We start from the raw sequence: 17237 nt of genomic DNA, 5'->3' as shown, positions 1-17237 counted from the left end.
ATTATGCAGCCTTTGAAAATAAAGTGATTGAAATGCCTATTTAAACTGAATACCTATTAGGCTAAAAGGACTGAAACATCCTAAGGAATTAGTACGAGTAAATTTGCCTTACAAAGATCAGCCACTCCCAGGGAGAGACAAAAGTCAATCATGGAAAGTTCAGAATAAGGACGGAAGAAATAATCCCAAAACTCCTGTCTTGCAGCCAAAAGAATTTTGGCACCGGGAGGAATTGTCCTAGAGGCAAATCCACGTACTCAGCCTAGGTTTTAATCTAAATTCTGCTACTTCCCGGCCATGTACCTACTACCTACCTACTTAATAACTTGTAAAATGGGGCAGATTTGAAACCAGGCAGTCTGGCTCAGTCCGAGCTTTTAACCACGGTGCTTTCTCTCACAGTGATAACATCCACACTATTGGATTGTGAAGATTAAAAGAGTTAAGTCATGTGAAAAGGGCTTGAAACAGTGCCTACGTACCTGGCAATGACACTCTTGTGCACAATCTGTGGTGGTTGGGGGGTGTGCATGTGCACACATATAATCTCAGAAGGTAAAACATTTTCTCTGTACCAACGATAACGTGGTCACTTAATATATATGACCTATGTGATCTCAATCTTCACGATTTCCTATAAAACAGGTTGCATTCAGGGGCACCTGGGTGGCTCTGTCCTTAAGCGTCCGCCTTCAGCTCAGGTCATGATCCCAGGGTCATAGTATCACCCTGCATCCGGTTCCCTGCTCCATGGGAAGCCTGCTTCTCCCTCTCCCACTCCCCCTGCTGTTTTCCCCCTCTCACTGTGCCTCTGTCAAATAAATAAATAAAATCTTTAAAAAAAAAACAAAAAACAGATTGCATTCTTCCCACTGTATATGAGGAACTGAAGCTCCAAAGGAGAGCAAAATAGATTCATGGAGAAGGAACCATAGTGAGAATGAGAATGCAGATCTAGTGTTCTCTGACTCTTCATTTGGGTTCTGTGACTTTATCATGTATGACTCTTTTCTCTACTCTTCTAATTTCTTTCTCCCTAAAGCAAACTAATATATAAAAATCAATTACTTGCCTACCTGCCAATCTGTTCCTAACTCAGAAACCTCTCTCTCGAGCTCCAGTTAGAACAAGGTACCACCTAAAAGACATCTCCACCTGATCATCCCACAGGCATCTCAAGTTGTGTGTGCCCAGATAGGAACTTGTCAACTCTCCCTACTCAAGAGTCCTCCACCTCAACCCCATACATGTTGGTGCCCATGTATTCTTTTTCAGTGAATAGTGCCCAACCTGAGAATCTGGGATTCATCCTACATTCCTTCCCATCCATGTACTACCTCTAATCAGTCACCAGGTCCTCTTGGTATTTGGATCAAATTCAAGTATTAGCTTTATAAAAATCTTTCTTCTGCCCTTCCCCACCTCTAATGCCCTAGTGCAAGCGTTTATTTCCTTTGCTCGGTCTCCCAGCCTCCATGGTGAGCTTCCTTACCCAGATAACTGATATGACTTTCCTGCTCTCACTCAGTGGTCTCCATTGAGAGATACAGTCAATTTCTTAGAACAACAAAGCTCTTCTAAACCTGATCTGAGCCTGTGTCTCTTTTACTATATCTCCTACCACACTTTTTCCTGGCCCTGTACACTTGGCCAAAGCAAACTATCTGTGGTTTCTGAAAATAAATAACTTTTCCGCTTTCCTTCTTTTTGTACTCCCTTAGCGATATTCTACCCTTTTCCTCTGGACAAACTCATCTTCCTCCAGGTCTCATTTTCCCTCAAAATTTTCCCCTGACCTACCTAGGCACTTAGGCTCTATTTCAATGATTCCAGGGTACTTTCTTCACACCCCAGTACAGTATCGATAACAATGTATCACAATTGTTTTCTTTTCCATTATGTAAGCTTTTTGAGGCTAGGGGTTTTTTTCTGGTATCTTTGCATCCACACAAACTAAAATAATGTCCAGTGCAGAGTACAGCTCCATTGATACTTGTTGCTGAATGAATGAATGAATGTAAAAGGTTAAGAGTCATTATGAAAATTTTACTCTAAAGCACAATCACTGATTTGGGAACAAATTATTTTATTTAGACTGTTTTGCTACTTACAAATCTTTTTTTTTTTTTAAGTAGGCTCCACACCCAGCATGGCGCTTAAACTCACAACCCTGAGATCGAGTCACATGCTCCACCTACTGAGCCAGCCAGGCATCCCTACAAATCACTTTCTATCTTTTTTTTTTAAGATTTTATTTTTTGGGCACCTGACTCTTAGTTTTGGCTCAGTTGTGATCTCAGGGTCGTGAGATCAAGCCCTGTGTTGGGTTCCACGTTCAGTACATAGTCTGCTTAAGTTTCTCTCTCCCTCTTCTTCTGCCCCACCCCACAATGCACTCTGTCTCTAAAATAAATAAATCTTTAAAAAAAAATTATTTTTAAGTAATCTCAACACCCAACATGAGGCTCAAACCCACAGCCCCAAGATCAAGGGTCACACGTTCCACTAACTGAGCCAGTCAGGCGCCCCTCCAAATTATCTTTACATCACCACCATTGGATATCAAGGAAGGCAATTATGATATCCCCATTTTACAGGTAACAGAGGCTCACCAGACAGGCTGATTTGCTCAGGACCACAGAAGATCCATTAAAGGGGTTTGACAGGTCTACTGACTCCCAAGTCCAGTACTTCAACTTTTATACAGGTTTTATACAGGCTGCCAAATAAGAACAGAGAAAAGACAATAGAGACACTAATCCGAAGTTGCCATTCTCCAGCTAGCCAAGACCTTGGACTACAAGGGGGTCTGCAAGGCTCCAAGGCTACAGACACAGATTAATGTAGTAACGGCATAGGCTTTGGAGTCAAACTTAGATTCCAGTCCTGGTTCCACCACTTACTATGTGACCTTGAGTAAGTTACTGAACCTCTCTCCAAACTTTATATTCCTCACCAAAACAGAGGGATAATACCTACCTCTCAAAGCTGTTGTGAGATCTCTGAAGTATGTAGAGTAATTATTCTTTCAACATTTATTGAAGACCTACGAAGTGCCAGGCACTGCTCGGAAGCTAAACCCACAGAAAGTGTTGGTTAGTTACTATGATTATCTGGCAGGGCCGTAAGTTCTCCACTGCATCCACAGGGGACCAGGCCCCAATTGGCAGCATAGCTATACTCATACCAACCCCACCAGGAAGGAGCACTGAAGATCAAAAGTGATTGCATTCCAGGAAGGAGGCTACTCCTTTTCCCCATTGCTACACTAAGAGGAAGGTCAGGGTCAACCTTCTTTGTTGCACCCAATGTCTACAAAGAGAGCACAGAAGTAGATGTTAACATGGTCAAATCTCTCCAACAGCAGCCTTCCAAGAGACAGAGGATCACAGGAGATAAAGATGTCCCTTTCAGGGGCGCCTGGGTGGCTCAGTCGGTTAAGCGTCTGCTTTCGGCTCAGGTCATGATCCCCGAGTCCCAGAATCAAGCCCCACATTGGGCTCCCTGCTCAGCGGGTAGTCTACTTCTCCCTCCACTCCTCATCCCGCTCTCACGCTCTCTCTCAAATAAATAAAATCTTAAAAAAAAAAAAAAATGTCCCTTTCATTCAGTAGTACAGAAGTTTAGAAAGTAAGGCTGATTCTGCTGCTTCTTAGAGCAGGGATCCTTGGCCCCAAGCCAGGGAATGATGGGGTTGAGGTGGGCGTGCTTTGGTGGGGTTGGGGTGGGAATAGGATCCACAGCCCCTTAGAGTAATTTTAACAGTTTGTATTACAATTTGTGTATATGCACCTCCTAGAAAGAAGATCCGTTACACTGCTCAGCTTCTCAAGGGTCCATGCCCCTAAAGATGAACCACTATTTTAAGATGATTAGGAAGGAGGGGAGAAGGGTAAGGAGTTTAATTTGTCCCATTCAGGACAGCCTCCCTGCTAGCCTAGGCTCAGAGCTGCTATAAACGATGGCTTCTCACATCACCTCCCCACCCCGGTCTGGCCTCCAGCCGCAATACCCCAGAAAACACACAGAGAGGGACCTTGGGGATAAAGGTCTTTATTCAACAAAGTTATCTCACTCAGTAACAAAATAACAGGAGGTTAACAATTCCCCCAAAGGTCTGGGGCGGTGTCCATGGCTGGCAGCAAGAAGCACGATCCGCTGACACACCAGTGGCAGCTCAGAGCCCCTGGTAGCCACTTAGAGGTCATAGTTGGGGTTCTTCCGAAGGATAACAAAACCTTCCAGAATGGGGGTGACAGGAAGAAACTCCTCAGTGGCCAATTCTGCCCGCTCCCCGTGGGCCAACAATACTGGGGTTGTATGTGTCTGGAACCCCGTGATAGTCTTAGGCTTGCCGGCCTGGCCCACCACATCCACTGCCTGTAGGGTGAGAAAATTGAAATGGGGGTGTAGCAGACGGGGGTGTAACAACAACCCAGTGCCCATACCAGTTTCAGAGAAGCAGGTATGTGTGCATTCTCCAAGTTTTGGAGCCCTCCCATCTGTTCAACCCCTCACCTGGCCCACACGGACAGACACTGGCAATGGCCGCAACTCCTCATCGAATGTAACCAGCATCCGGGGCTGCATGGCAGCCACCAGCCCATACAATACATAGTGCGATTTGCCCAGGATTACTGAGGGAAGAACAGAGGACAACAGTCAGCTGCATCAAGGCAGGCCTGACCGCAACCTTGGGACCCCACTCCAGCCCTAACTCTTTAAGCCCTTAGTGGTTCAGCTGAACCCACATCCCTCCCCTCATACACCATACCACAAACCAGAGATACTCCCACCTTATTCTGCCCACAGACTGCAGACTTAATAATTAATTTCCCTCAGTCACTTAGGAACAGACACTGGGCTCAGCTCTTCATCCTCAAAAAAAAAAAATCTCTGTGGGCCAGATCGAAAAATGTGGGAGATGAGTTGCAGAAGGCCCTTCACAGGCCCAAAGAACATCAGGAACCCAGAGGGGTGTGGAACTAACTTGGAGTCTGCCCCTAAATGACAAGGTGGCCCTGGTAAGTAAGGGCGCCACTACAGGAGTCTTGACAGGAACTCACTATTACGGACATCCAGGAAAGAGACAAGCACTGTGAGTAGCCCAGCCACGGCCACCTGACTCATAAGCTGCCGGTCACTGTGGTAGGGGCAGAGGGTGAGTGTGCCCTTCCCTAAATGTGTCAAGCCCTGGGAAAAAAAAAAGAGAGAGAGAGAGAGAAGTAAAGGTCACATCTGAGGAGACGTCACCTAACCTGGCCATATAGAAATCCCACAACTCATTCACCTCCCAGACGAACTCAAGGTCCCCCTCATGTTACCACATCTCCCCCCTTCCATCACCACGGATACCGCTCTTGGCACACTCGAAGGAAAAGAGTTCTACTCTTTACCTGTGCCAGGCGCACCATGAAAAGGTTGTTGGGGTCCTTGGCATGATACTGGGCTAACTGGCGCAGCATCGCAGCCAGACGGGCATTATTGGTACCTGGAAATGTTAAGCGGCACAGAGTTGGAAAAAAGGCCTTGAACGTTCCTTTAGCTACTTCTGATCTTTTTCTGACCGATACTCACCACTGCCCACCATGCCCATGGCAAAGATGGAGTTGTAGGAAACTTCTGGGTCAGCATCGTGAGAGAACTTGCTTAGGGTATCCAGGATATTGAGTCGTGGATTTGAAACAGAGATTAGGGCCAGTGCTAAAGGCACAGCCCGTCGGAGAGTAGGCTCCCCGTATCTCAGCTGGCGATAAAAGAAAATAACGAGAGCATCATAGGAAGCAATCCAACAAACTCAGTTATAGGAACAGACTGATGGGTAAAAGGGGACTTAATCAAATTGTGGACAACAGGCATAGCCAAAAGACTATTTCTCCACCGAGAAAACCCATCAGGAAAGTCTCCTCCGGGGAACTCCAGGCACCGAAACCAGTATATTTCCAGCCTTCTCCACGCGGTACTCACCAGGTGGCCAAAGGTTCGCAGTGCCATCTCTGCACCAATCTCCTCCCCCATAGCAATAAGGGCAATCCCCAGCACAGCCACTCCCTGCGATGGAAGAGGCCGCAGAGCCCAGTCAGCTCACCCTTGACTTAAGTCCCGTGTGAGAAGAAAAAGCTGTCCTGTGGGGGCTCACCCTGACCCCTCACGCACAGAACCCAGCCTCATGTCCTCTCAATACACAGCACCACCTGGAGGGGCTCTGAAACAAACCCAAACCCAGCTCCCCTGCTCCCCTGCACACTTATCTTTCCACAGAGCCTGACTCAGAGAGCACCCAGCTGCCCACAGAACCTGATGTGCTCCCATGTCGGCAGGGGCTTCCTTCTTGTCCTTATCCTTCTTTTCCTTCTTGTCCTTGTCTTCCTCTTTTTCCTTGGAGTCAAAGTGTTCGCTACAAATATGCAGCAGCTGCTGTACCTTCAGTACATTCCCGGAGCCTGCAACATGGTGGGAAGGGTGAGAAAGGATAAAAAGAAGGCACCAAAAAAAAAAAAAAAAAAAAAAGCTTATTCCAAGAACAGAAGAAGCTAAAGAATCTAAAGCAGATCAGAACAACTGAGAAAGGAGAATAAACATGAAGAACGGGCCAAGTGAGAAGTGAGGAGTCACTGGGGAAGCACAAAGACACGGACCTGCATAGGCACACACATCCACTAGCGTGTTGGCAAAACTGCGGAACGGCTCGGACACAACCTCCAGCGCCGCCAGGATCGCCTCGATGGCCTCGCCCTTGCCTATGGGACAGGTTCAAGGCGTCAAGAGGACACCTGCTTCCATCCAGCACAGTTTTTGACACATAAGCCCCCCCTGTCGTACCCAGTTCCTGTCACCCTTTGCCCAGAGAGATATCCCCTCACCCAGATGGTTGAGGCCCAGTCCGAGAGGAAGCCAACGGGCATAGGTGTCCTTGAGCTCAGTCTCTGACTTCTCCATGATGGTCTGAAGGATAGTGGAAGTGACATCTCCATTGCAGGATCCCACTGCTATCATTCCACAGGCTAGAGCTGTCACACCTGCCACCTAGAGATAGAAAAAGCATATCATACATGGGAAGCTATTGAAATAGCTGTTTAACTATCTTGATTCAATACAGCCAATTCCTACAGGCCACACTAGGTAATAATCCCTTTCTGATGATAAGTCAAAGAAAGTAACAACAAGAGCAACCACTCACTGAATATTTACTATACATCAGCCACTATGCCAACTGTCCTGTGTACTATTAACATTAACATTTAACCTCACAACAACCCCGTGAAACAGGTCCTGCTGTTGTTATTCTTTTAATGATGAGGAAAATGAAACCTAAAGGGATTGTGTTACACGTCCAAGATCACACTGCTTATAAGCAGAGGTGGCATGATTTGAACTGAGGTCTTTCTGACTAAACCTATGCTTTTAGCCACCATACTATATGTATCTATCACTAGAATGACTGCATAATTAAGAAAATTTAACAATGGGGGTGCCGGATGGCTCAGTTGGTTAAGTGTCCGACTCTTGTTTTGGGCTCAGGTCATGGTCTCATGAGTCATGAGATTGAGCCCTGCAATGGGCTCCACGCTCAGCAGGGAGTCTGCTTGAACTTGAAGATTCTCTCTCTGCCCCTCCCCCACTCGGGAAAGCATGCGAACCCTCTTTAAAATAAATATATCTTAAAAAGAAAGAAAGAAAGAAAATTTAAGGTTAGCCAATGACTAAAACAATGAGTGAGAGAGAATCAGCCACCCCAAGCTGGATTAAGTTACTCCCCTCTCTAGTCTGAGTACTTCCTCATGGACCCCAAGGGCTGGAACTCAATACCAAAATGTTAACTCTTTAGCCTCAATACCACCTGAGGTTTAAAATTCCAGCTCCAAAAGATTTCACTGAAGTGATACACCCATCCCCCATAAACACACACACACTTTTTTCACTACGTATCACAGAGAGTGGTAAAACTCAGAGCACCTTCCCTACCTCCCCTAAATGTCCAACAGCTTCTCCTCACCTCCATACTAGACTTGGAATCTCCCATCACAGGGAGCAGCAGTGTTAGAACATCTTCACGATTGGAGCCAGCATAAGCCAAGCCTAGCCTGCAAAAGCCAGGGAGAGGCAGTCCCAGACACACAACCAAAGACAGGACAAGGAAGGTACAAAAAGAGGATTGGTCATTTATTCATCATTTCAATAGTCACCAAGAGCCAAATACTCAACAGACAGGGTAGTAGTCCTTGGCAACACAAAGGTGAAAAGGACTCAGTTCCTGTTTTCGCAAAGCTTACAGGTTGAGTACTCCCACAAGAAGCACCAAGAAGCCTTACCCAAAGATGGAACCAAGTCTCATAGTGTTGCTGTTGTGAAGAACATAGTCTGAGAGTAGTGCCAGAGCGGGGTCACACTCATTCCGGACCCCAGAGTTCACGATGCCACAGGCCAGAAGGGCTCCTGACTGCAAAATGCAAACAGATTCTTCACTCAGGTTACTCTACCTTCCACACCACAACGGACACAACACGGACTTCATTGTAATTTCCACCTTACCTGGAGTTAAAAACCAGGTTGACCTTATCAATGAAAGGGAGGCCCTGAGGGCCCTAGAACATGGTAGGAGAATGTCCCCATTAGTGGGCTATGCCCAGACCAACCTTGATGTAGTCCTCAGAGGAGTACAAGTACTTGTCAATCTGGGTGAGGCCACCATCCACATCCCACAACAGAATCATGCCAAGGGATGCAGCTGCACTCAACATTCCTATACCAAGGAAAAAACCTGTCAGTCTTAAAATGGTCCCACCCTAAGAAAGTTGTTACAAAGAGCTCTGTAAAAAACAGCCCTGGGGATCCCTGTCACATTAACACATGAACCTAGAAGGATAACAGAAATGAACAAGGCAACACAAAGATAAAGTAGCCACAAAGTTATACCATGGTCTTTGTTCTTGTAAAGCCATTTGTTGCCATCATCAGTCAGCAGCTTGTCCTGGCCAAAAGCGGCGTTCACAAAACCATTCACAAAAGAAGAGGCCAGGTTCATGCGGGCAGAGTCTACTTGAGAGCCGCTGCCCCCAAACCCTGCACAGGAGGGAGAGGAAAGAAAAGGAAAAAAAGTTAAGAAAAGGGCAAGAAAGGAACACAGCATGGTGGCTGGTCTCTGGCTCTGAACTGGCCACTTGGGATCCTCTATCTATGCCCCCAACAGTGACTTGGAGAAAAAGTATGTGTGAATTTTTAGCTCTATGGGATAGATAAATATGTTGGGCCAAGCCATCACTCCAAATACAAGGAGCATAATTAAGACTCCTCCAGTCCTGGGCGCCTGGGTGGCTCAGTTGGGTAAGCAACTGCCTTCGGCTCAGGTCATGATCCTGGAGTCCCAAGATCGAGTCCCACATAGGGCTCCCCACTCAGCGGGGAGTCTGCTTCTCCCTCTGACCCTCCTCCCCCTCGTTCTGTCTCTCATTCTCTCTCAAATAAATAAAATCTTAAAAAAAAAAAAAAAAAAGACTCCTCCAGTCCTCACACACATGGAGATGACTACTCACTGTTGTTCTCTAGGTGGGTTTTATAGATGTCATCAGGCACCTTGGGCTCCATGATGTCCAGCTGAAGAGAAGTCAGAGAGTCACAACTGCTCACCCACTATTCCCCCACCACTGTCCCTTCTGCTATCCCACTGAATGGCGATTCTAACCAAGGAGAGTCTAGTCAAAGTTATAGTCAGGGAGGTGAAATGCCAGGTAGAACCACAAACAAACAAACAAAAAAGCCTTGATGGAAAAGGGCAAAGAGTCTCACCTCCCGAGCTAATGCCAAGAAGTTGCTGTTGAGCTGTACATTGGACATGATCTCTGTCAGGTCCTCATACTCCTCCACATCTTCACTAAGCTCCAGAAACACCCCATGCCGGCCAAGCATGAATGCCATCTGCTTCTGTACTACCCTGTGGGAGAGAGCCATCACATCTGCTCAGCCCCCATCCATTAAGAAAAGTCCCTCAAGCCTTAACCAGAAACTACAGGCCCCAGCTCTTCATGCAAATGCCCCATCCATGAGCTCATCTCTTCCTTTGCCAGATTCCTCCCTACATACACATCCTTGCAGGAGGTGAAGATGTCTTCTACCAGCTCCATGTCATTGAGCATCAACGCCAATCTCAGAGCTTCAGGAAAGCGACTGAACTTTCGGAACACACCCAATGCACAGCGCAGTAGGGCAGAATTCTCAGGCTCAGGCACGTAATTCACACAACTACAGAGATAGATATAACAAAGCAGTCAGGAAGTTCCAGACATTCATTTACCCCATTTAATTCACTTCAAAATAAATACTGAATCCCTACTATATACCAGGCATTTTGCTAGATGTTTGACTACCAAGGAGACATGAAGTCTCCTTCCTCAACAAGCTCACAGACCTCAACAAATCAACTGCAGCCTGATGCTAATGATGCTGAGAGAACAGAGGAGGCACAACTGAGAGAAAAATGCTGGGGAGGCCAGGCCTTCCACCCATCCCCACCATGTGCACTCACCTGGTAAGATAGAGGCAGACCTTTGCATATGCATTCTCATCGATGTCCTTCTCCAGCATATCCACCTGCTCAATTTCCATGAGCAGGTCACAGGCCTCATGCTCTGCATTGTGGGCCATGTTGTAGGGGACGATCTCCTTCACCAGGGTCAGCAGTGGTTCCCGTTGTGTCTTTTCCGCATCATCCAGCTCCTGCCACTCCTTAGCCACTTCCCCTGCGAGATGCCTATGGATAGCCCAAGACCATTAGGGGGGTACAGCTTCACAGGAAGCACTTCCGTGGCCCAAGGAATTCAGTGTTTGGGAAATGCAATACTCTGGTACTCCCAAACAGAACTCACAATTATGTCTCAGGACCCCTTTGGATTCTCAAGAAGGAAAGATCTTACCTGACATACTCATGACCCCAGGATGCCAATTCCTCCTGGGAACCCACCAGCCGATACTTGAGGCACTCACGTTCCCCACTCATGGTCATGGCCAAAACGGAGATGATGTCAGCAGCAAAACGCTGTAAAGAAACCAATGCTTTAAAGTCAAATCCAGGGCGCCTGGGTGGCTCAGTCGTTAAGCGTCTGCCTTTGGCTCAGGTCATGATCCCAGGGTCCTGGGATCGAGTCCCACCTCGGGCTCCCTGCTCAGTGGGAAGCCTGCTTCTCCCTCTCCCACTCCCCCTGCTTGTGTTCCTGCTCTCGCTGTCTCTCTCTGTGTCAAATAAATAAATAAAATCTTTAAAAATAAATAAATAAATAAATAAAGTCAAATCCAGGGTAAGGGGAGTGGTACATTATGGAGTTAAGACTACTGTCACTATTCCCCAAATTAAGTTGTAACTATCCACCAATCTTTGTATTAGAAATTTACATACTTTATGTAAGCTAAGCCTCAAGATAACCTAAGGTTGGTGTTGTTATCTCCCTTTTAAACCAATATGGCTGAAGAATGATAACGAGGGGGAGAATGGAGAAAGACGAAGACTCCGAATTTTATTCTAGTTGCAATAATAAACTATTAAAAGGTTTTAAGCAGAGAACATTTTCACAATCTAAAAAGATCACTGTGACTGCTACATGAAAAACCACCTGTAAAAGTCAAGAACAAAAAGAAGGCAGCCGGTTAGGAAACTGTTGCAGTTATCTACGTTGACTGCAGATTTCCTGGATTACCGTTGTACTAATAGAGAAACGATTGAACTAGAGATTTGTTTTTTATTTTTTAAAGATTTTGTTTATTAGAGAGAGAGAGAGAGTACAAGCAGGGGGAGCGGCAGGGAGAGGGAGAAGCAGGCTCCCACCGAGCAGAGAGCCTGACACAGGCTTGATCCCAGGACCCTGGGGACGCTCAACCGGCTGAGCCACCCAGGCGCCCCAGGGGTTTATTTTAGAAATGAAACAAGTGAATGTACACGGAATATGAAGGAAACAGAAAAATCAAGGTTAAACATAAGTCTAAAATAGATCACAAGTGGTGCCTGGCTGGCTCAGTCAGTAGAGCATATGCTCTTGATCCTGGGGTGGTGAGTTCGAGCCCCGCCCTGGGCACAGAGATTATTTTAAAAAAGGAAAAAAAATCACAAAAAAGAAATCCCAAGATCCACCATAAAGGACAGAAACAGTGCATTTTGAGAAGGCAATCCTCCTGTCAGCTCTTATGCCAGTATTTTGACTATTATAGCTCAGTTCAACCAGCTTGGATCTCAGAAGTCTGTTAGGCTTCCTCTGACTCCCCATGAGGCCCACGGTCTAGATGAAAAGGAACTTTTTAGCTAAGCCTCCATCATCTTCTGAAACAGTCTACCTTATTCTCCCCAGGGGCCATGTTCTCATAGATTTCCTTCAGTTTGCCATAGTGTGGACGCAGAAATTTGAGAGGCTTGGGCACTGAAGTCATAGAAGTTGTAGAAGATCGAATTTGCCTCCGCAGTTCCTCCAGGGCTGGTCGGTACAGGGATGTGTCCTTCTCCTGATCAGGAGATGTTAGAGCTCAGAGTCACATCTCTCAAGTCATAACACAGAAGTGTTTAACTAACAACTCCCCTAGGAAAGTAACTGTGTCTTAATCATCTGTGATTCCCCAACTCCCTGCTCATTGCCTGGTACAAAAACAAATGATCCCAGTTAAGAGTTGAAGAAAAAAGCTACAGAATCTTTCAAATATCCTTTGTAATTCTTTTCTCTCACAACATCATCACAACACTAACCCTAAACAGTCCGTCTTTCCTTATATCTCATATAGCAATTGTTGCCCCCAAATAGAATGAAACAAACAGGCAGGGAAGATCTTAATATGTACCCACTCATGTCAACATCATGACTCACCCCCAGTCGTTCCACGAGCATCTCCAGTTCATCCTGAAGTTGTTTGTCCTCCTCAGACTGAGGGTTGGGGGAAGAAGTTCATTAAGAGAAGAAATCCCAAACACATCCTCCTCCCATTCACCCTGGGGCAGGTAGAGAGTGAGCCTGCCTCCTTAGGAGGGACCAGGTGGACACGGAAAGAGAGCAGGAATGGCACCCTGGCTGCTCGACCAGGCTGCTTGAATGCCGTACTAAAAACAGGGGTGACAATGACCAGCCGGGGCCCGTCTCACGAGTCGGTGGTGAAGGCTAGTGGGGTCGGCGGAGGCGACAGCGCCGAAAGGAGGATGAGGGGCAGAGAGTGCCAGGACCCCCGAGGATCGCCCCATCCGCCCTCTCCCGGAGGCTGCGGGGCCGTTGAGAGTCGTGCTCAAGGCCTGCGGAGCCGCGGTGACTCAGCCCCGCGGCCTCCTCCGCCGGGTCCCGGGGCCGCGCCTCACCAGCTCCTGTTCTTTGTCCTTGTCGCCGGCATCCCGCCGCTCCTTGCCGCTCGGCTTCTCGTCCGCGACGCCCGGTGCCGTCGCTGGGGGTTGCTGAGGCTGCAGCGGAGCCTTGTCCCGGCCACCCTCCTCCATCTCCGCCGCCACTACCGGCCAGCTGCGCGCGCACTGCCGGCCAGCTGCGCGCGCACTGCTCGCACCGCCCCGTTTCCCATATGGCTTTGCGCACGTGGCCCACGGCGCCCCGCCTCCTGAGCTCGCCTGCTCCCGGAAACGCCGCTGGAACCCACCCACTCCCGAGACCTGGGATACCCCGCCCTCAGACCCCGCTCACGGAAGCCGCCGCAGAAGTACAATTTCTAGTCCCCAGCGCGCGCTGAGGCGCTGCCCCGGCTTGGACTGTGAGGTTCCTGAAGGCCACGCGACCGTGCAGTCTGTGATCTGAGTCTGCTAGCTGCGCTGCGGTAGGAGATGAACAAGCTGCGAGCCGAGAGACCGCTCATAGGGTCTCCTCTCAGCGGGGTGAATAGTACCCACAGTGACACCCCAGTTGGCTGCGTGGTGGGACAGACGAACGAGATTCTTCAAATCTGCCTTGCTTGATTGCCGTCTGTGTGAAATCTGTAATCTGTATTTACTGCCCCCCCCCACACCACGGCGGAATATTAACCTCATAACGTGTGTGTCGTCCCCCCCGCCCTCGTTGAAGGAGAGTGCTCTGATATTACCTGGAGGATATGGCTACCATCTTAAATCCACCTGCGGAGCCTGGTCGAAATCAATAAATAAAATATAGTCCTATGCTCCAGTGCTAAATTCTGGAACTAAAAACAGATCAAGACAAGGTCTTTGCCTTCAATCTCTGTCTTTGGGTCTTCCTCTCCCTGTTTTGACTTAGGGTGTGACGGACACCGCTTGTATCAGGACTAGTTTTGAATGATACATAATGTTCTCACAGCCTTTTGGATTTGGTAAGGCTGTGTCCATTTCACGGAGGAAATCGTGTAGTAAGTAGTAGAATCAGGATTTGAACCTTGATCATTCAGTGGTCCAAGCTCTTGATTGTTTCAAGCAAACCTCCATGTTTCTTCTTCAGTCTGGGCTATGTGCATCCAGAAGGTGAGAAAAGAGGAAGTAACTCCTCTCCCTCATCTGGTGGGAACACTCACCATTTGGCATGGAGTCTTTATTGTGGGTTCTGAGGCATTAAAGAATGCAGAAAGTGTTTGTTTTTTAAAAAAACAGCTAGCACAGCATGGTTAGCACTGAATGAATGTCAGCTAAATATACATATAGATATAAATGTATAGCCCATTTTAAAACCTGTTGTTTTCATTCGGTGCTTGGATTCTGGGGACGACCTTCCATTTCCATCACAAGTGGCTTCCCTGGCCCTGGTCTGCTGACAGAAGTTGGGCAGTCCATGGCTGTTCTGCCTATTCTATCTCTGGCTTCAAGATGTCCATACATTGTCATGCTTTCTTCAGTCATCTGTAGATTTCTTCTAAATCTCTCCTTTTTCCATGACTTCCTTCTATCAGATCTCAGATTTTGTCTTTTATACCAATTGTATCCCAACCAGTACCTTAGAGGAGATCGGGTGATGTTGTGGCACAAAGCGCAGTCTGTTAATGGCAGATGCCTCCGGATGAAAAGTATTTGTTTGTTGTACTATGTTTCAACTGTTTTGTAGGTTTGAAATGTTTCAAAATAGGGGCGCCTGGGTGGCTCAGTCCCTTAAGCATCTGCCTTCTGCTCAGGTCATGATCTTAGGGTCCTGGAAACAAGCCCCACATCGGGCTCCCCACTCAGTGGGAAGTCTGCTTGTCCCTCTGCCTCTGCCCTTCCCCCTGCTCGTTCTCTCTCAACCTCTCTCTCTCTCAAATAAATAAATAAATAAAATCTTAAAAAGAAAGAAAGAAATGTTTCGAAATAAAAAGGGTGGGGAGAACCCGGTGTTTAAAACCACACGAAGCCTCTCACTAGCTGTGATACCTGGGCAAGCTTCCTAACCTCTCCCAGCCTGGTTTCTGCCTGTATGAAATGTGAGTAATAAAGTATCTCCCTTGTAAGTTGTGTGTTGAAAATGAAATAAGACAATGTATATAAAGTGCCTAGCTGGGTTTCTGACAACTGGGAAGAAGCCAGTTGTCATTTTCCAACCAGCTCAAATCTTCAGGGCAGAGATATTCTTGTCCCCTGCTCCCCACTTCCAAGTACTCAAGCCCCCAATCCTCTCTAGCCAAATACACATGTCTAGCAGTTATTTCCAAGGCCACATGATAATACTGATGTCCTGCCTCAAGCTTCATTTCAGTCAAATTGCCCTCCCAGAAGCACTCCTTCCTACCATTTGGCCAAACTCCCAGCCTTGTGGCCAAATTGCTCTCTAATCGGTGGCATCCCATCACCTGTCCCTTTCCTAGCACCTTCAAATTGCATCCAGAAGCCATCCATGCTGTCCCCAAACTCATGGCTTGAGCTGTAGAGCTACACATCTTATGGTTCCATTCATTTGAGAACCTTGCCACCCAAAGCATCATTTACATAACACCAGAAGTGCTCCTGGCAGGACAGAGCATTGCAGCATTTCCACTGGGTTCCTATTTTCTTTGTGTGATATTTCTCAAACGGATTGCACTGTGACCCTTCTCACTTTTAATCCCCAGGACTGACAGTGGATGTTACAATCTCCTCTTTTCATAAGTACTGTTACAGCTTCCCTTCTTCAGACTCTCACCTCTCATCATGCCCCTTTCACCTGATCACCCTATCACCATTTCTGAACATGCCTTGCCCCTTCAGGATCATTGGCCTTTTCACATTGCTATTCCTTCTGTATAGAATGCCCTTCACTGTTTTCTAGCTAGCAAATTCTCCCATCCCCTGTACTACAGCTCAATGTCGCCTGTCTAGGAAGCTTTTCCTGTTCTACTCTTCAAGTTATGCATTTCTTCCCTGTGCTCCCACCATGCTTGATACATCTCTTTCCCTCTCTCTCTCTCTCTCTCTCTCCCCCCCAGACTCTGAGCTATTAGAGGACAGGAACTGTTTCTTATTCATCTTTTGTCGCTAGCACCAACCTAATGCCTGGCTTGTGGTAAGCCTTGATAAATATTTATTGAATGAATGAATTCATTTTGCATTCATCTTCAGATCATCTTTACGTATAATAATGGCCCATCGGGGGCTCTTTAGAGTTCGGAGCTGGGCATCGAGAAACTGTTGGGATTCTCTATTTGTGAGTCATGATAAGCCCACTGAAACTGTGCTTATTTTATGAGAGACTGTCTTCCAAACTAAAATTTCCAGAGTGCTTCCAAGTGTGAAATCATATTGTTTGACATATGTTGCCTTTTGCGTGGGAATTGGTCAAACTTCTCAATGGGACAGCGTAGGGTATGGCCCAGCACCTTACCAACAACTGCTCTCCTGTGTCCACCCAGGAGCACCACCCTTTACTCCCCCTTCTGCTTTAACACACCAGAGCATATCACAGATGCATATTCATCAGTTTGGCAGGGCCACTAAGGGTGAAGGTTACATCTGTCAGCTGACGTTCACCTTGCCTTGCCTCTGGAACCAAGCACCTGCAGAGTGTTCAACAAACAGGTGCTACCTGGCTTAATTTCAGCTCAACATGTGTTTAGGTTTCCCGCAGCTACCTGGTTGTCACATATGCCTGGTCCAGGAGAGCTGGGTGACACGGAAATGCACCTGCTAGTGATGGTCTGTGCAATGACACTGACCAGAAGACAGAGTTCTATGCATAAGTCTAAACTCAGTCATGACCTAGAGGAATAAACGGTGGAGATTAAGAGCATCTGAGTTCCACGTCTGACTTTAATGCAATCTGTCTTATCTGACATTGGAAGTTATGTAGTTTTTTCTCTTAGTTTCCCCATTTGTAAAATAGACA

General features: G+C 47.1%; 1 protein-coding gene across 2 annotated transcripts; it reads right to left on the bottom strand.

The window, feature by feature from the left end:
- Positions 1-4037: 4037 nt before the first annotated feature.
- Positions 4038-13498, bottom strand: PSMD2 (proteasome 26S subunit ubiquitin receptor, non-ATPase 2). Of its 2 annotated transcripts, XM_081830655.1 has the most exons (21): positions 13319-13498; positions 12840-12896; positions 12319-12483; positions 10911-11032; positions 10523-10747; positions 10081-10239; positions 9787-9931; positions 9534-9594; positions 8917-9063; positions 8637-8743; positions 8313-8440; positions 7997-8084; positions 6864-7026; positions 6639-6740; positions 6298-6443; positions 5968-6051; positions 5578-5746; positions 5397-5491; positions 5067-5193; positions 4519-4637; positions 4038-4380 (listed from the first exon to the last, which is right to left on the bottom strand). In XM_081830655.1, exons 1-21 carry the CDS (start codon positions 13451-13453, stop codon positions 4198-4200), a joined length of 2727 nt encoding a protein of 908 aa, XP_081686781.1. In that variant the 5' UTR covers positions 13454-13498; the 3' UTR covers positions 4038-4197. The 2 variants fall into 2 exon arrangements, with proteins under 2 accessions (XP_081686781.1, XP_081686786.1); XM_081830660.1 differs by lacking the exon at positions 10081-10239.
- Between the last annotated feature and the right edge of the window lie 3739 nt (positions 13499-17237).

Source organism: Leptonychotes weddellii, chromosome 1, assembly GCF_054177405.1.
Source record: "Leptonychotes weddellii isolate Sample4059 chromosome 1, ASM5417740v2, whole genome shotgun sequence".
Lineage (NCBI taxonomy): Eukaryota > Metazoa > Chordata > Mammalia > Carnivora > Phocidae > Leptonychotes > Leptonychotes weddellii.
The sequence above is the reverse complement of the archived record's forward strand: the minus strand, read 5'-3'. Positions and strand labels throughout refer to the sequence as shown.

Coding starts and splice junctions, on each gene's coding strand:
- PSMD2 (XM_081830655.1), bottom strand. CDS start 13,453: ATGGAGGAGGGTGGCCGGGACAAGGCTCCGCTGCAGCCTCAGCAACCC. Junction 8,441..8,636: donor CCTCTGAGGACTACATCAAG/GTTGGTCTGGGC, acceptor TGCATTTTGCAG/TCAGGAGCCCTTCTGGCCTG. Junction 5,492..5,577: donor CATGGGCATGGTGGGCAGTG/GTGAGTATCGGT, acceptor TAACATTTCCAG/GTACCAATAATGCCCGTCTG.